The sequence below is a fragment of the Ailuropoda melanoleuca genome, chromosome 1 (assembly GCF_002007445.2).
Source record: "Ailuropoda melanoleuca isolate Jingjing chromosome 1, ASM200744v2, whole genome shotgun sequence".
NCBI classification, from domain to species: domain Eukaryota; kingdom Metazoa; phylum Chordata; class Mammalia; order Carnivora; family Ursidae; genus Ailuropoda; species Ailuropoda melanoleuca.
In genome coordinates, this window is record NC_048218.1 from 51,992,404 (window position 1) to 52,012,551 (window position 20,148).

At 36.6% G+C, this 20,148-nt stretch overlaps 1 protein-coding gene across 8 annotated transcripts in view; it reads right to left on the minus strand.

Annotated features, from left to right (window-relative positions):
• Positions 1-4,440: 4,440 nt before the first annotated feature.
• CD47 (CD47 molecule) overlaps positions 4,441-20,148 on the minus strand; it is a 46,201-nt gene continuing 30,493 nt past the window's right edge. For 2 of the 8 annotated variants that reach the window (XM_034657946.1, XM_034657911.1), the window contains exons 4-11: positions 17,581-17,688; positions 16,333-16,425; positions 15,201-15,293; positions 14,284-14,376; positions 8,680-8,711; positions 7,252-7,276; positions 6,568-6,600; positions 4,441-4,690 (exon numbers count right to left, since the gene is read on the minus strand). In XM_034657946.1, coding sequence (XP_034513837.1) covers positions 4,686-4,690; positions 6,568-6,600; positions 7,252-7,276; positions 8,680-8,711; positions 14,284-14,376; positions 15,201-15,293; positions 16,333-16,425; positions 17,581-17,688 — 482 coding nt within the window. In that variant the 3' untranslated portion in view covers positions 4,441-4,685. Of the gene's footprint in view, positions 4,691-6,567; positions 6,601-7,251; positions 7,277-8,679; positions 8,712-12,069; positions 12,117-14,283; positions 14,377-15,200; positions 15,294-16,332; positions 16,426-17,580; positions 17,689-20,148 lie in introns of all 8 variants that reach the window. The other 6 variants (XR_004624633.1, XR_004624632.1, XR_004624631.1 and 3 more) reach the window with 6 other exon arrangements.

A 20,148-nucleotide genomic window follows, 5' to 3' on the forward strand; every position in this document is an offset into this window, starting at 1 on the left:
CAGAGATGCCTGGCATCAGTGGGCGGGGCGGGGGGGGGAAGGGGGGACCCATGACCCAGTCACAGCACGGAAGTGCAGTATGGGGTTGATAGGACTACTCAGAGAGACATGTGCTCCTTTTTTCCCCACGTTCCTGGACCTTGGCAGCAGGTGCTGGGACAGCAGCTGTTTTGCCATTACATGCAACCTCTGAAGGCAGGCAAGAGCTAGCTCGAGAGCTGGGGATACAGTGGATCCTCAGGACACCGTTTTGAGGCCCAGGATCCAGTTGTGCACCTGAATGTTCAGTTACATAAGCCAAAAAACCCCATTTTTCTTAGATACAGGATTTCTTTCCCTGGTAATCAAAATAGTCCTAAGTGACAACCAGTTAAAATGGAGAACTATTTCAATTCACGCCTCAGTCTCAGAAGTCTCTCTCTACAGGTGAGGAGCGGCATGGCAACGCGGCGAGGCGGCAGGCCGAGGTTCTCCGCTGGTCAGCAGTACAGCCAGGACCAGAACCCAGGGTTCTTGCTTTCTCAGGTGCCGATCACACCAGACAGTGGGAAAAGGCAACATGACCGACTTGTTTAAAACTTTTAGTTAAAACTCTGTTCCAATTAAAAGTTTGCTTACTGGCTTAGCATACTTTAAAAAGAATTTATAAATTAATATTTTAAGCGATCCTTTGCATTGTTACCTAGAATATGGACAACTTGAAGATACAATGAACTAAATTTCTTAGAAATGTGTTTGTGGTCTGCTTTAAGAGCAACAGAAATAGCCCAACAAAATAGCTTAAAATGTTTTATTAAGTATATATAATATTACAGGGTAATATTTACAAAGTTATGTTTTTAAATAAAAAAAGTATCTTGGCAAAGATTGCAGATATTCAAAGCTTCAAACAGTGATAAATTGATTTAATACATATAAAAAAAACCTTTAACGGTAACACAGCTGTAAAACAACTTTGGTCTTTAAATCACTGCAAAAAATGGCTACTGACAAATAGCACACCTTTAATTGCTATGGAAAAAAGCCCCAAGAGAGGATCTTGCACATAGCAACACTGGAGTTTTCATTATTTAGAATGGTTAATGGATATTTATATGATGTAGGATCTAAATCTCAACAATGGCTTTTTGTAAATAATGCTCCATTTAATAAAAACAGAAATGTTTCCTTCTCTTACCAACCCTGATAACAACACTTTTAAGATTCCACTGATGTCGTCTTACAGAGAAGCTTATTACAAATGCTCTCTTTTTTCCAAAAGGCTAAATTTCTGGGAAAGCTGGTCTTAAATGATAAGTAAGAGCTGTCAAAAGCCAAAGGTAGGAAAACTTCCTGTTCACTGCTTATCTCTTAGAAGTTACCTGGATTATCCCTATTAGCCACGGAAAATGACTTAACAAAGGACCCCAGTGGGTGATGGCAGTTAGTGATTTTGAAAATATGACACATGAGAAACTAAGATTTCTAAACAAACTCTCCATTAAATAAAACATAATAAAAAGATAAAGCGTTGCCCAACAATCATTTCTCCAGTTTCCAATGGCAGGTAAATAAAGGAGAACGTATTTCCATACACATCCCACAGATCTGTTTTTGAATACCCCTTTTAGGACAAAAAATATCTAGAAGGTGATATAGAGCTTGATTCTTAATGAGATGGAGGAGTAAACTTATCACTTTTTGAGCTTTAACTCAAATCACAATTTGGTTGGTCATTTACTGAATTGAAGCATCCTGGCATGAGCAATACTCTCAAATTACGGGATAGCCCCATTTTTTCACATCGACATTCTCAGAAATTTAAACAAAATGGACCTGGAGTTTCTAGGTGAAGAGTCATCACCTTTTAAGGTTTTCAGGGCACGTGAAATTTGTCCAAAGAGAAAACTATCTAGATCACCCTACTGAAAATCGTGGGGAATCTGCATACTTTCAATCATCCAACTTAGGAACCGAACACCTAATGTAGGCAAAACACTGCAGGAAAAGCAAGGGAGGGGGGGAAGCTCTTTCCATAACAGAATTTCAAAATTGAGGGAAGCAATACAAAAAACCTGACAGAACTCAGCAGACACACATGAAGTACTAAGAAAGGTGTTACCAGAGATGAAAGAAGCAGCAACACAGATGGGGTGAGCTACAGATGAGAGCTAGGAGGGGATGGACGGCTGGAGGACAGTGTTTGGAAGGAGATGGAAAATTGGATTTGGCCAAAAACGTTAGAAAAGTTGTTGCAAAAATGACAAGTGGCACCAGAGGATGTACCCTAAATAAAATCAAGCGGAAGAGTCAATGGCAAAAATTGGGATCATTGAGTAAAAAGCAGGTTGTGGGGGTGGGGGTGGGGGACAGATACATGATGCTCAAAACATTGTTAACAATTCTAATTTCGTGTGACAAAAACCTGGGAGCCGCTGCAAGTCTGATTTAAAAGTGAATGAACTGGCCCCATGATGCCCAAGCAAGAAGGCTCCTGCTGATGTGGCCCCTTCTCCAGAGAGCTGACAACTAGTAAGAGCAAGAGCTGATGTCACCTGGCACCTCTCCTGCTTCCTCTGTGCGTTGTCTAGGGCAGTGAGTACCTCAAGACAGGCAGTGTTAAAGAGAACACAAAGGGTGACGGATGGGTCCCAAGACTGAACCCCAAATAAATGAGAGATTACTGCATATTAAAAGGTACAACTTTAGTTTATAAAAAAGTTTGCTATAAAGATTTTCATGCCTTACTTTTAATAGAGAATAGGTATCTGGATCTTTTTCAAGCTCATCTGCATTTCTCTTCCTTTCATCAAAATTGATTTCTAAAGTAACCAAACAACATTAGTAAAATATATTTTCAGAGGCAAAAAGAGCAGCAAGAGCCATCAGATTTATATAAAGGAATACAGCTCCCTCTACATATGATAATATTTTGGACAGCAACACAATTAGGAAAGTTTTGTTTTTTTTCTGAGAAGAGCTGTCTTCACAGTCTGCTCAGTTTTCTGAGAAGCATCAGCAGGCCGTATGTTGAGGTGTGCCAGAGGCAAACCACTTGGTCCCAATATGAAATATGACAATTAATTTGGCTTAAAGAGGCACATGGGAACAATTGGTGGACTAAGAAAGAACTATTAGTAATGTAACTACAGATATGAATGTCTTATTATTACACAGACAGGAAGGAATTACTAGTATTTTTAGAGGTATTGTGAGCAGTCAAAAAGCTTGGCGAATTACCTAGAAGTTTTTGAAGTTTTCAGTGCTCAAATATTTGCATCAAATATAATTCTGCCCAATAAAGATCTTTTTTAATGTTGTTACTAAAAGCATGAAATTAACATTTGCTCTCCTGTAGGTACCCTGCTGTTGTCCGTACAGAAGACGCACGTGCCTACCTTATACATGTGCACACACACATACACACACGCCCACGAAGGAGGAAAACGAGTGCTAAGAATCTAAAAGTACTCCAGGCGATCACGACTGTCGGAACGTTAATTTTCTTCTAACGGGGGTAGGAAATGTGGGGGCTTTTGTTTTACTTCCCGATCTTAGAGTAAGGGGCTTACAGAGGCAGGACTACACGAGGAAGATGGTGTTTATCATGCAACACAGACACAATGGTAACAAAACCACCCTGCCGCGGGTGGGCTTGTTGGCCTGACAGTGACACACATTATGTTGCCATGCAGGAGACTCATAGTTCAAATCTCGATCTTGGTTTTTCATGCCCCAGATCAGAAAAGAAGTGAAGAAACACTGTAGATTGTGCCTTCAAATCCGAGGAAGGAAATACATATGTTACAACCATCGTTATTTCTGCTGAAAAGTGTGAACCTAGTTCTCTGAGAATAAGTCTGGCTCCTTTCTGCAGTGATGCTACCGTGTCACTGGACCATGTTCAAAGAGGAGAAAAGGTGCTACATCTTGTACAGCAGAAGCAAATAACAGGAGGACAAGACAGGATTTAAAGGGTTGTGTGAATAAAAGAAAAACACATCCATCAATAAAATTACCCTAATTCTGGAAAGGATTCATTACACTGTGTGTCGAAGGAAGAACGTGTGAATGGCAACCCCAAGAATGAAGACCATGACCTCCTGCCGGACCAGATCACACGCAGGTGGCACTCAAGACGTTCCCTAGCAAACCCCTGTCTGTACTCGAATTTGCTATTCCCTTGCCCCAGAAGCAGTACAAGCCGTATTCGGCTAACACCAGCCGTAACTGCCAATGTGGCTGTGAACCTGAGTTCACCAAGGTTCTATGGAAGCCACTGTTCTTCAGAGATCTCTCTGGGAAACCAGGAGGGTAGCGCCAGGTAATTCTCACCTTGAAACAATTTAAACTGGTGACCTAAAGTCAAGAGGCCCTAGGACCTGAAAGGCATCATTCTTGGAAGTTGGCCACTCTACTCTTGCCCCGAATTCAGTAAAAATAACAACAAAAAACTGGATCTCAATTGGGCACACAACACAGATAATAATTCTTTTATTAACTACATTACAAATGCTTTGAAAAAAACTTAACTGCAACAATAATCATTTAAGGGTCAATGATTTACTTTTTTCCACAGATGAGAACCAGTTATTTTTCTTGTTTTCTTCTCCTGAACAGTGAATCAAGGCCATGGTGCTCGAACACAATTGTATTCCTTTCACGTCTTACTACTTTCCAAATCAGAGTCCATCACTTCACTTCAGTTACTCTGGAAAATTGAAAAATGAACATATAATTACTATTCATGTCTATTTTCTATGCATTAACAAGTTGATGTATTTAAAAAAAAAACAGGAATTGTCACATATACGATATCTAAAAATAAAGAAAAAGTATTTAATTTTAGATTTGCAAAGGTCACAGACATAAACCCGGCAAACCATCAGCCTTTTTAGTTGTGGTAAGGAAAAGGCCAATGCCAAATGAAAATAAGAATCAACAAAGTCCGGTAATCTCAGTTTGCTGGGTTAGCTGAGAAGCCAAGAGATGTTGATTTTTCAAAGCAAAAAATATTGATCAAAGAATAATATTCTATCCCATTCATTTCAGACCTGTATCATTCATTTGATGTAAGTGAAATAAAATGTTGATTTGGGGTGAGAGGAAGAGAAAATGGTACTGTGGTCACTAGAAGGTTAATTTGAAACTCATTTACTGCCCAGGCAGATACACTGTGAGCATCAAGCCCACCCAAAACACAGGTTGTTTTTGTTTTGTTTTTTTTAAAGCCAACAAATTCTAAACAGCTAAATATTAGCAAAATTAAGGGAGTTTCAAAGGTCATCATAGATTTTGTGTGCTATGAACACACAAAAACTACTCTATCTACTGATACGGTGGTTCTAAAAAAAGGAAGAGGCACTTGAAGCTCTTGTACTAGTTTTCTGAAAACAGAGAAAAGGAGTTTCGTTTCCCCATACAGCTGCAGAAGAGTGACACCACAGCAGGAAAAGAGCGAAGCAATTAAAAAATAAACCATGAGAATGTAAACATGGGCAAACCATGCCACAATTCCAGGGACCAGTTCTTTTTTTAAATGTCATTTAGTTTATTCCTACCAACCACAATTTTTTGTTTTTTAGGAGGGTGGTGGTTGGCAAACAAAACATGCATCTTTGTGATAAAAGCTGGAGCTGCGACAGAAACTTACGAAAGTGGAATCACTCTGTGATTCCTTGTTGAACGCGGCCCAAGTCTTGTTTTAAACTCTGTCCACCAACACATAATCGGCATGTTTTTAATCTTACGCAAAAAATCATTGCACTCAGGGGAACACAGCCTCTTGTGCTAAAGGCTGCACTTTGCCATAGAGGTGAGGAGCTAGAGCATGGATGTTAAAGCAGTCAAATAGCAAACTATTTACATGGTCAAGAAATGACTGCAAGTATCAAAGGTACAAAGAAATTTGTGATAAGAACATAAAGTTATTAAAATGTTAACAAAACTGAAGTATCACAGCATCTTAAGGTAAAATCAAAATGAATACTTAGAGCACTCAGTATCTCAGACTTACTTATTTTTAAAAACAAATACGTCCTTGAAATAGTCAATAAAAATTAGAAATTATTAGCCCAGAGTTCCAAAACAAGAAGCAAAAGCTTGAATGACTAAACATTTCTCTCTTAAATCCTCTCCCAAAAGGACAGAATTGAGTCCTGCTTAGAAAAGCAGAGATATTAAGTCCCCATGAATTAAATGCAACAAATCGCCAACACAAGCACAAAAGAAACTCTGTCAAGATGATAAAGATTTGTGCCAGATTATCTATGTGTCTTGCAAAAAGCATTTAAAAGTTACAGTCACCAGATACTGCAGCTGAGAAATGTTTTTTAAAAAGCAGTAATTTCTCTTTGCTATGAGCAATATGACTGGAGGGTCTGATGAGTGAGACCCTACAGCTTTTCTAGCACTTGTTTTGCAACTTTTAAGAGATTTAAGTTTAATAAATCAAGAAATGCAGACCTTTATGATTTGACAGCGTCCCTTTTACATATAAAAAAGAGCATACTTTCAAGAAGCCATTTTATTTCTTTTCAATGTTCATATTTTAACCAATCTATAATTGTAGGTGCATTTTATACTTACCATCATTCATCATTCCTTTTGATTCTTTAAATGCTAAGAATTAGTAACAAGCCAAGCAGGCAGTTAGTAAGATTCCACAATTAGAAATCATTTCTAAATAAATAAATATGCAGTAATATCATGCTAACTATTCCACAGCTATAAAGCCAAATTAATTTTAAGTCTATTACTTTATTACAAAAGCCTTTCTGTGGATCATACCCACAGACTCACAAAAGGAAACAAAGTCAGCTGGGAACACAGATCTAGATTGAGGGAGAAAGAAAGTGAGATGCTTGGGTCTCATCCCAAGGTGACAGCCTGAATCTGAAATTTATAAATCAGAAACTGAAATTAATTGAGATTCTTCTCTATTGGGGGCAGTATACTTCATCTTGGCTAATACAAGGCAAAGGTCCCCTTGCCCAAACATTGCTTGGCCAGTGAAAACAACTACTGAAGAGATACTGAATAGTGATTTTTCTTAGAGGTAAGAACATTACAATAGCAATACTCTGAATAATCAAGAAAAGAGGGGTCAAGGCAAAAAAAAAAAAAAAAAACACCCACCCAAAAAACAAAAACAAAAAAACCCTAGTTTTCCCCAAGGCATAGATGGAGCATTCTAACTGTTTTGGGAAGCTACTAAAATTATGGTCAGGTAATGGATCAAGAAGAATATACAAGTTTGTAATAACCACATACCATTAAGGGGCTCCTCTACAGCTTTCTGGAAAATATTTAAAATATATTTACATAAAAATGGAATTTATTTCATGCCCTTTTATACTAAAATTTATATATGCTAACATTTAAACTATAGTGAATCTTACAGTCTAAAAACAAAATAAGGCAATAAAGGTTAGAAAAACAAAGCTTGCCAAGATAGTTTAATAATAGTTGTATTAATGTTTTTTCTATACAGAATTTCCCACCCACTCTGCCTCTTTTAGTTCAAGAAATTTTAACTTGTTAAAAAGAGCAAACATAAATAGCAATACAATAACAAATAAAAGAGTTAAACGAGACGAGACCAAAACAGAATCATTTTCAAATCATGCAAACTGAATTCAGTACCAAGGAAAGAAAATGTGTTAAGATTTAAGGGTCCAATGGTTGGATTATCTCCAACAGAGGCACTCAACACAGCTGGCTGTTGACCAATGTAGCTACAGCACCCATCTTTATAACATAAACACCTGTGGTAAGATTCACCCCTAGGCCCCCCTTCCTCTTGGGCATGTATTCTGAGGCTCGTCAGGCCTAAGGAGTACATGTAATCTTCACTTCCTGCCACAGACAGGAGTCTCGATTCTGGCGTTCCAGACAGAGCTACCATTATTCCTTTCTAGGAAGGTGACTTCTCCAGACCTCCTTTCAAGAAAATAGTTCTTGGGCCTGTCCCATGACCAGTCTCTACACGGGTTTTTTTCATGTGCTCATTTATCCATTTCAGTCTATCTCCTCAATCTGCTCCTTTTTTCGGAATTTTCTTGAATAACTTATTAAGGCATCCAAGACAGAGTGAAAACTACAGTACAGTATGGAGGAAGAAAGATACTTATAAAATGAGGGAAGAAGGGGAGTAAATTATAATTCAGAACAGATAGGTTCCAGCAACATCTACATTTATTTTATAGATTATTCTTTTTAATGAAATCAATTTCACACAAATCCCTCTCCCTCATTTTAAAGCCGGAAATAGCAGTTTGTATATGCGCATCGAATGGAGCCAACAGTATATTGGCAGTATATTGCAGTCAGCTTCTTTCAGCAGAGATAATAACCATTACTCTTACACATGAACAGTATATTGCAGTCAGCTTCTTTCAGCAGAGATAATAACCATTACTCTTACACATGAACTTTCCAGTTCTGAGAAAGCGAGAAGTCACTTGAGAAGTGAGCACAATCTTAAGGAATCACTGATTCTATTTTAGTGCAACTAAAATGATCAAACAGGTTTTAAAATAGAGTTGGATCTACTCATGCAGTCACGAAATGATGTCCAAATTCTCTTAATGTGATGTTATACCACTAAACAGAGCAAAAGGCTTCAATATCTCAATTACTATTCCTCAGTCAAAACCATCAAGTGATCATTCCCAATTCATTTAAGAAAGTTTAACTTACCCTAGGAGGTTGTATAGTCTTCTGATTGGAAGCTGATAAAATTAAAAATTGAGAAAATGAACTGAATAAATTAAACGAATTAAGGCAATATAATGTTTCATTTCAATGACTATATAATGATTAATTTCAAATGATTATATGCTTTGATAGAATAAAATGATCAAGTGGTCCATCTACATCAAATAATAAACATCTACATTCTCTCACTTGTACATGCTGTATTTCCCCCAAATCAGCCATTTGTTATACTTCTTGTTGAACAATGCTATCATCTATTCACCCCCAGCGTGGACTCTGCACCCCTCCCTACACAGCCCAGCCAGAAAGTGGACAGAATGTGGGAATGACTGATCTCCACCCCCTACTCCACTGCCTGCCCTTAGCTCACTGTTCTTGCTCCTTGTAGCCCAGTCTTTTCTTCTGCTTCCATCTTTCCAGTTTTCAAAGCTCCAAATAGCTAACAAAATAAAGAAAATATTCAGATCCTTCTGAGTTTAATGAATTATTCTAAGCAGCGAGTTTTTAGCCACAATCAACTTCTTCTCTATGTATTCCTTCTCAGCTTCCCAAGTGACCCTTGGAACTGCTTCTGAATAGACTGGTTAATGGAGATGAAGGAATACAGGGCCTGAAGAAAGTGACAAAGGGAAAAAATATTACTCGAGTTGCGTAGGGGAAAAGGGAGAATTTCCTTACAAAAGACAAGTCAGAAGGTCCCAGAGCAGCTCAAGCCAGTCCTATATACAGAATGAGTCCTACATATACAAAAGCATCAACCAGCAACATCCTGTGAGCCGGTCGGTAGGAAGGTGATGCTGCGGGACAGTCAATTACACTGTCCTGGGGGGCGGATGAAAGCCTGGATTTGATTGTGAGCAGACTCAGGCAAGCCCCCGGGACTGCTCTAGGGTTCTGTGCTCTCTACTTCCTGCCTCTCCTGCTCCATGCTCACCCCTACCAAGCTTCCGAAGCTGATGGGCAATGGGAGTGAGACCCTACCCAAGGGCAGCCAATGTACAAACTAACCAGAAGCCGACAGGCTCCCTCAGACAGAGACCACAGCAACTGACTAGCCTGAAAAGTTTCTCTCTCCCACTGGAGCCCGAAGAGGAGTAACAGGAAGAAGACCAGAAAGCTGGTAATGGTAAGAAAGGTGACAAGGAGACAGCAAGCTGAGAGAGAAGCTCAAGGCTTAAAGAAAACGGTAAGAGAAACTATCAGTGGGAAGACAGGAATAAAATACAAGATAAAGCCATAAAGAGGCTAAGCTTGTAGGGAAAGAACCAGAGAGGAACTCAATAGTATAACAGGCAGATGGGCATTGACTAACTCCTATTACTTAGAGGGCAACACGACAGCTCCGTTCTTAGGAATTTCCTAAACGGCTTACTGTTCCAGTCCCTGTGAGGCCTCGTTGTGTCCCAGCTCTCAGGAGATTCCCTTCTCTGTCACTGTCATGTGTGGCTTTAAAGTAAAGGCACTTGGGGAGTGGTATGGTCCTGGTGGCCAAACAAGGAAGCCACTTTTTAAACTAGTATGGAGTGAGGTGCCTGGCTGGCTCAGTCAGTAGAGCATGTGACTCTTGATCTCACGGTTGTGAGTCTGAACCTCATGACAGGTACAGAGATTACTTAAAAAATAAATTAAATCTTAAAAAAAAATAGTAGTATGGAGTGAAATGGGTTGGGAATGTGGGTGAGTCACATTTAGCAGCCTCCCAAAGAGGCCAAGCAGAATTATGGAACTTCTTTAGGGATCATCATGGTAGTTACAAGTACATACAACTTATTTCAACTAAACCATGCCCTCTATGTTCTATCAAGGAAAAGAAAACAGCTGTGAAAATTTCTGGCTGGTAGTGTGAAGGGTCAGATTTTAGATCTACATTTTTGAGATCATAAATTTATTTATCAGAATTATTAAGTACTTCCAAGTAATTCCTTTTCTGTCCTGATAACATGTAAAGAATAGTTTCTGAGTTCCAGTGTTCAGGTCCAAGGAACATCACATTTTGACTACACCATTCTGAAAAAGAGCTCTTATAAAGAACAATGACTCAGAGGTATAAGAGTCAGCTGTGCTCACTCTAACAGTATAAAACCCAAAAGTGCATAAGTTAATTTCACTTGAGTTAATTATCTTCCATAGACATATGATCATTGTGACAAAATTACTATGGCTTATCTGCTACTATCATGGGCCTAAGGCACTGACAGCTACACATATGTATGTAGTTAAACATATATATACAATATATATAAAAATACATGTTAACTATACATTTATTTAATATATATTTATAAATATATATCATATAATATACTTTAAAGTATTATTATATAAAGTATATTATATATTTATAAATATATAAATTATATAAATATATTTATTATTATATAAAACTGTTTATTATATGTAAAATATATTTTTATTTATTTATTTATTTATAAACCACAAGCCTTAAAGGTTCCACATGAGCTCCCTTGCAAGGTTTCTTCTTGATTTATTCCTCTCTCCCTGAAACATGTGACCACATGGTATAAATGTATTTCTAGGTTTTGAATTTTTAGGAATATTTTTGCTACTGATATCAGACTCACCTCTCCTTAACAATGGGCTATAAAATATCTCTGAATTATATATATATATATATATATGTTCCATGTCATTCTAAAACAACTAGCATGCTGTGATAAATACGATTTCTGTATACTTAGTAGGTTGATTTGTAACAAAACATGTTTATATGCACTTATATTGAACTAAGTGGTAAATGGCTTTAAAAAAGTGAACAAGTACTGACTCTCATAAATAATGGCTATTGATGCCGCATCCAAACAACAAGCCTAACTCTAGTGAGAGTTTAGTTAGTTCTATTTAATTTTCTGTTTGATCTCACATAGTTATTGTTTCTAGCCCCAATTTCATTTTGCAAAACTTAAATGCTTCCAGTAACAAAATGAAATCCAACACGGTTTAAAAAGACCACAGAAAATGAAATTTAAAAATATTACTTCTAGAGTAACAATTAAGGCTACAAATTTAAGCTTGGAAATAATAAAAACAACAAAAAAGTTAAAATTCTCATAGGGCCATTAACTTACTCTTAAAGAGTCAGCTTGGATTTTAACAACGATGACAACAACAAAAAAACTGAGGATTTTACTGCATTTAAGTCAAGACACAATCATTAAGCTTTTCCAAAACAGAGCATCAGCAATGAGTAAAATTTATTTTGGAAACATTTACAATTTTTACCTCCTGATAAAAATGCTAAAATGTGCAACCTTAATGTTACACACACTCACATTTACACATTCAGATTATTTTAAGAAAAACACATCAATTTTCCCATTCTACCACATTATCTAAAAAGCAACTTTCCTGTACCTTTTTTCTTCTTGCCCTTCAACTGACCGAAGGTGTGCCTCTGAATTCTGGCATCAGACAAGTTGATTTGGAAAGTTAATTTAGAATATTCTCAAAATGTCAATACAACTGGACTAAATTCTTAACTTACATGTGATTATATTTGTATGCTAAACTATGATAAAGAAAAAATAATTTTGGGAACTTTTCAAGATTTCACTTTCAGTTTGCTTTTAAGGTGAGAACAGTATGTGTGTAATTACAGTGGTTTCACCAGCTTCTCTGGGATGTAAATGATGGAGAAGGGAGAGAGCACGGCCAAGGAGGTGGCAGTTAGACGATGCCTATTTCCACCTGAGTCAGCATTCCGGACCTGTTGGCAACTCTACTGAGCATCATTCTTTAGACATGGAAGGCTCGGGGGAGCATGGGAATCAAAGGGAGGACGATCCAGACAATGAGGGATAAAAAAAACAAAAAGCTGACTATCAGTCAAAGACACGGAACACTACACCACGTTGCAGGTCGCATACTGTTCTCAAGCACTCATAAGAAGCAACATAACCAGCAGTGTCATCTTCAAGAACCACACAAACGGTGATTAGAATACTCAACAAAAATAGAATATGTATCAACACTCATAATATGATGCCTCTGACAGCCACCAAATGAACACCATTCTGCTGAGAAGTCTTCACTGTGTTTTATGGACTTAGGAGTCACCAACTAAGAAAATTTCTTTGAGGAAACGACACGTGAACACATGAACCAAAGATAGGGAGATTTTAGTTAAGTATTTTAATTGTTTATCTAATAAGCATTAACTAAATAAAGACAAAGAATATGTAACAAAATTGAACTCAATGATCAGTCAGCAAAAGCTGAGGTTCAGAAACAAAGGTAAAATTTCTTTGACAGTATTACGCAAGTCATATGGAAAATCATTTGACTACAACAATTTGAGGTTTATATTAATTTTTGGAAACACAGTAAAGTCCAGCTAAAGCAAAAACACTGATTTTTTTTACTCCATTATTTGGCAACTTTTGATTATTTTGACAAATGTTTAAGAGTTTGCTTTGCTTCTTAAATAAAAAACAATTTTTTTAAAGGAATACTAATGTAAACCAATTATAGGGAACATTTTTAGCTTAAATAAGTCAACATACTAACTAAAAGCACCTGCTTCTATATATAAAAATAAGAATTTATATAGAAATCTGTTATTTGAAAATTGGCAGATTAAATATGAAGTTCAGAAACAATTAGCTAATTCCCCACTTACTAACAATTGATTTTAAAAGTAGTAAAAACAACATGGATGGATCTAGGGAGTGTAATGCTAAGTGAAGTCAGTCAGTCTGAGAAAGATAAATACCGTGTAATTTCACTCATACGCAGAATTTAAGAAACAAGACAAACAAAGGAAAAAAGAGACAAAAAATAAGCTTCTTAAATATAGAGAACAAACTGGTGGTTGCCAGAGGGGAGGTGGGTGGGGGGAGTGGGTCAAACAGGTGATGGGGATGAAAGTTAAAGAGTACACTCATCATGATGGACACTGAATAATGTATAAACTGCTGAATCACTATATTGTACACCTGAAACTAACATAACACTGTATGTTAAATTATACTGGATTTTAAATACATACACATAAATAAATTTTTTTAAATGTAGTAAGCCCCTAAATTTTGAAACTCCATGTTTTTATTGTATTAGTTTTAACTAAAAATGTTTTAAAGTCAAGTAAAGTCAGAGGACACTGTTCTTTAATAAAAGTGACAGATTTTGAATTTCAACCAGTCTACTTAGGGGTGTCGAGGTCTGTAAACAGTCTGCAAGAACAGCAAGTAACAAATAGTCTCTGTGAAAGAGCTAGCTCTCATAGAACCAATGGGCCAATTAAAAATCCTTTCCTATCGAATCCTCAACATTCTCTCTTTTTAGGTGGTATAAAAAAGTCTATACATTCTAAAACAAAGCCATTTTCTCTTAAACTAGTTTATAATCTAAACTTTTCATTAATTCATATTACTTGTACCCTCTTTCATCACCCCACAATCATTCCAATTTTATTATTTAAAAAATACAGCTGCATTCACAGTATTTTCTCATTTTTGGAAACACTGATAAATTTCTTTAGTCATAAATTATAAGAACCAATCAAAAGAATTTTCCAAATTATATATTTGAAATTCTTGGCATAGGTTAACAAAAATAAGATTGACTTACCAACAAGTTTCATATACACTAATCCAAGTAATTCTGCTAGAGCTGTAATACCCAAACCTGAAATCAGAAGAGGGCCATGCACTGGGGTGCACTCTGTAAAAACAAGTGAAATTTTACGTTAGAAATCTACATGAAATAAGTGAACTTTTTAAAAGACCCAAAAATAACAGTAATATACCAGTTTTAAGGAGAATAATTCTTTTTCTAATTACTAAGAAACAAAATTTATCTATATATATTCATCATTATTAACTCATTATTAATTCAGTGAAACAACTACAAGTTATTAAAAGAAAAAAGTTTTCGTTCGCATAACATGTACCTTATCTCATCAAGACTAATGAAAAATAGTGTGTAAAGCCTGAAGTTCCAACCAATTGGAGCCTGGTTATTTAAAAAACATTCTCCCACAAATATAGGCATAGCAGTTTGGCTGCTAGGGTAATCATCCCACAAGCCATATATAGCCAATATTCTCATGGCAATAGGGAAAACACTGTTCTCAGTGGGGGGAAAAAAGAGAGTTAAAAAAAAGAAAAGCTCACAAAGCTCACAACACTAAATGCTGGCAAGGCTGTGGAGCAACAGGAACTCTCATTCATGGCTGGTGGGAATGAATGTAAAATGGCACAGGCACTCCAGAAGACAGTCTGGCAATTTGTTACTAAACTAAATATATTCTTAACAATCCAGCAATCACACTCCTTGGTATTTACTTAAATGAAGTTGAAAACTTATGTCCACACAAACACATGCACATGATGTTTATAGTAGCTTTATTCTTAATCATCAAAAACCGAAAGCAGCCAGGATGTCCTTCAATAGGTGAATGAATAAAGAAGAGGAGAAGGAACAGCTCTGTCCAAGAGGTATTCCTAGTAAGACAAACTGGGGCTAGAGAAGAACATGACCCTTACCTGAGACACAGAGGCTTAGTCCAACCACAGAAAGCACATAGCCCAGTACCTGAAGGATTAATATGGCAATGGTGAAGGGAGACATCCAAACACCTGAAGGAAGAAAGAGTGGGTTGAGAGCACTTAAGAAGCAATCATACCTCCTTGTATTCTGTACAACCAAAAATGACATACAGGGACTAAAGACTGACTCTGGATTTCCTTGTCAGATGGTAGCTTCTTTCCCAATGATCTAAACTTCGCCTTTTCACACAAGTAGTTAGCTCCAGATTCATACATTCAGCAGTCTTTTCGTTTCACAGTGAGCTCAGCTGGGCTGGTGCTTTTTACCCAAAATCTTAGAACAGTGCTGCTTTTACCACACTTCTGCACTTTACAATATGAATGGCTATTATCCATGACTTTGCCACATGCACATAAAATTGCTCTGGTGAAGAGAACCGTTATGCAAACATGCCATTGTAAACATCACAACCTCTGTCTTATGTGTCCAGATCTGTGATTTTATAACAAATTAATAACTTTTAATCAAGCCAGGGATAAGCTCTAAGACCAAGAGTTAAATGTACAAATAGAAAAAAACAGACTGGAATAATGATAAAAATATGTTAGTGATTGACTCCAAAAAAGCAGTGAAGATTATATCAATTATAGGTTGGATATCTGTAACATCTTTTAAAACTAAGACGTTAAGATTTGCCAATAACTAAAAAAGGTATATATTTCCACTATTTTTAATTGATAACTCTATTTTGTAGAACTAGTGTTTTTAATAGAGAGGCTTAGCAAAAAAAGAAAATGTTTAATATCTACTTATAACTTGAAAAAACTGAAATAAAAATATGAAGATAATCATTAAGAAATTATATAACATAATCTGAAAAATCCACTGCCTAGCATCAAAGATATATGAAAATTACTTTTTACAAAGTAACAGAATGCCTTGAAAACCTAAGATAACCTTAAATTTAATCCATACAGGAAAAATTTCACTAAGAATAGCTTGAAAAATCTTTTAATAAGCCAACTTTTATTGAGTTGTAAAAAAAAAATCATACAAGAAATATTTTAACCAAAAATATTGTTTTAAAATGAAAAAGTCAGACAAAATCATGCTATAACAAATACTCACCTATTATAAACACACAGTACTGAAGTAATATTAATATCACTGTAGGAATTACAATTAAACCAAGTCCGCAAGAATTCTTTGTTGAATATTCACCTGTTAATAAAAATAATATTTTTTATTATTCTACTCTACAGGAAGCTAAAGTACTTAAACTTACTAAATGTATTGGTCTCAATACTCCTCTTACAAACTTAAAAAGGTCTAAAAATATATTTCTCCCAAAACTTCACACAAAATCACTATTTTCAGATTAAGACCAAACTTATGACATATAAACGCCAACATCTAAGTCTCAATATGTCAAAACCTTGAATTGGCTTTGCCTTTTCAACTACCTTACAGAATTCTGGGGAGAAACTCTCGAGTCACCTCTTGCCATTCCCTTCACTTGCTGTGTTCAACCTGACCCAAAGTCAAAACAGTTGTCCTCTCAAGTAATCTTCTGAATTTAACTCCCTCTTCCCTGTATTCTAACTCCAGAGGCCAACAGAGAGGACAAATTTATGTTTCTAAACATTACATCTATACTGTATTCAGCTCGAAAACAACAATGGCTCTCTCCAGTCTACTGTGGGTCACAGGCTACCTTTGCCATCTTTCTATGTGCTACATACCCTTTCTTTCCACTCCCACTTCCATCCTCTGAACACAAGCAGTTTCAGACAGACTTCCCACGTTCATTCCCACTTCCGTGTCTTGGCAAATGAAGTTTGCCTCTGCAGTGGGTTGAATGATGGCCCTAAAAATATGTCCACCTCCAAATCCCCGGAACCTGTGAATATTAACTTACGTGGCAAAACAGTATTACGTCACATAGCAAAAATGATTAAGTTAAGGATCCTGAAAGGAGTTGATCCTGGATTATCCAGGTGGGCCCTAAATGCAATGACAAGTGTCTTTGTAAGACAGAGGCATAGGGAGATTTGACGAAGACACCATGGAGGCAGACACTGGAATTATGCTGCCACAAGCCAAGGAGTTGCAGACTGCCAGCAAACACCAGATGCTAGAAGAGGCAAAGAATGGATTCTCCCCTAGATCCTTGGGAGGGATTACGGCCCTAATGACATCTTTATTTCAGATTTATGAACTCCAGAACTGAGAAAATTTCTACTGTTTTAGGACACCCAATTTGTGGTTATGTGTTACAGCAGCCCTAGGAAACTAACATCCTCCCCTCCCCACCTCCACCCCACCAGGCCCTCATCTCCGTCAATCCTGTCTCCCTCATATAACCGTGTTTCTTACCTGGGACGAAAAGAATGGCTCCGACAATGACAACTATAGTGAGCAATAGTCCACCAACCAATAAAAGAATGGTCTTCTCCTTCACGAGATTGGCTTTATATTTAATTGCTTAAAAAGAAAACAAAGAATGACATGAACCCAATCACAAAAAGTAAAGCCACTTCTGTAACTTATAAAGTGCAGGGACAAGCTGATAACTTACTATAATTGAATAATCTTTAAGGAACAGCTCCTTCATATCATGGCAAGCCACCTCAAATCTTTTTCATAGTAAGTAAATGTCTAAATATTGTCATGGTAGAATAAATATGGATACTGAATTTATTCTCCTACACTTTACGGAATGAAGTTATATATACATATATCAGGCTTTCTCAAGGCATTATTAAAATTTTGGGCCAGATAACTCCTTGGGTGCGGGGGAGGAGGACTGTTCTGTGCATTATACAATGTTTAGTAGTATCCTGGCTTCTACTCACTATATGTCATTAACAGCCCCCCAGTGGTGTCAATCAAAAATGTCTCCAGACATTGTTAAATGTTCCCTGACCAGGAAAACCACCTCAGGTTTACAACTGATAAATATAACACTGATGAGAAATAACTGGCTATTTAGTAATATTGAGAAAAAGAGAACTTTATTTCATCTTATATAAAATTAGGAAAGCATTTGGAATTCTAGATAATTTTGTTTTGACAAAGCAGAATAAACACTGGACAAATCATACCCTCTTGATATCCTGATGGTAAAAAATGCGTAATTTATTAAATTAAAATAATTTCTTGAAAACAAACCACAAATACTCAATAGCACTCATCATACATGTTACTGTTTTTGATGTTAGCTCTACTGTCAAGTATCTGGTATCTTCCCTGAAAGAATATAAGCTTAAAAATATTACAGTTGCCCCTTAAACAACACAGGGGTCAGGGGCACTGACCTCCCCCCCACCCTGTGCAGCTAGAAATCTGAGTATAACTTTTGACTCCCCAAAAACTTCTCTACTGATAGCCACTCTTGACCAGAAGCCTTACCAATAACATAAGGTCAAGTAACACATATTTTGTATGTTATATATGTATTATATTCTGTATTCTTATAATAAAGTAAGCTAAAGAAAGGAAAACGTTATTAAGAAAATCATGAAGAAGGGAAAATACATTTACAGTACTGAACCATAAAAAAAAATCCACATATAAGTGCACCCACAGAATTTACATCCATGGTGTTCAAGGGTTAACTCTATTTCTTTTCCTACATATTCACCTTTTAGGTTTTGTTTTAGTTAATATTAAAATTAATTTTTCACCAAGAAAGTTGATAAAAGTAACCTAAAAGCAGACTGAGTAGCAGAGTGCATAACTGAAATTCTGCTCTTTCATATACATGGTATTTTCCACACCATTAATCAATGAGTGTCCTGAGGGGAAGACTTTTTAAATGTTGTATTTAGCATTTAACTTGTTTTCATTAAAATGATAAACAGGTCAAATATACTAAAAAGAATAAATAAACCCCTAACTGACCGTAACAAAATCTACGCATAAGTTATTAAAACCTAGGGTTCCATGATAACCTATGGTTAAGATGTTAAGGTATGATACAGGCACCTGAAGATTTTTTACATTTCTACCTATTTTAGGTTGCAATCATCCTTTAGATTGTAACCTCAACTTTATTCTCGTTAGGGGGAGAAGGAAGGCTAAGCAATAATCCATCCCAAAGCTGAATAACCGAATCCACATTCATCAGAAAAGAGTGAGAATCAATCTGGCAAGTTCCCCAACCTTTCATTTAATCCATCCAGCCTTGAAACTAATATGACTATGACTCTGTCATGTTCCTGACTTATTACAGGGCACAGATTTTCACATCTTCCCTATTTTCTAAGTTCAAACACTGTCCAGGATGAAATTCCAAGTATAGGTCACAAAAGGCACAAATACGGTTAAAAAACCCCCACAACTTTCTCTAGACATATGTCAGGTTTTCCATTTAGACCTATGCATACGGTTATCTAAATAGAATTTGAAAGTTCTACAAAGGGTTATAATCAGTGTTTCAAATGTACTTCACAATCAATCAAACATTTATGAGACTCTTCCGGTTTAATTCAACACATAGAAGAGCTACAAAGATCAAACAGCAAGAATTCACCTTAGAGTACAGAAGTTCATGCAAAAAGGCAGGCATATCATTCTGAACAAAAATCAGATTGTGAACTTCAAATAAAATTCTACCTTTTCAGACGTAGAAGAGCTCTACGAGAAAAATAATGTCAACAATAGCCACAGAACCCACCAGCAAATGCTACTGACAGTGTTTCACCGCAGAATGGCCTTTTCAAACCTTGGCACATAAATACACTCCATGTTGGAGGTAGCTGTTGTTCCTGTTAATTGGTTCAACTACTACTTCTTCTCAAGGCTACTAGCCTTACTCTTCCTTAAATTAAGCAGCCATTTCTATCAAATATATCAGTGGGGTCTAACTTATGCAACCATAGGCAATGAAAGAGTATCTCCAAGTTTCTTTAGTGGACCTTTAAAAAGAATTTCTTCTGACTC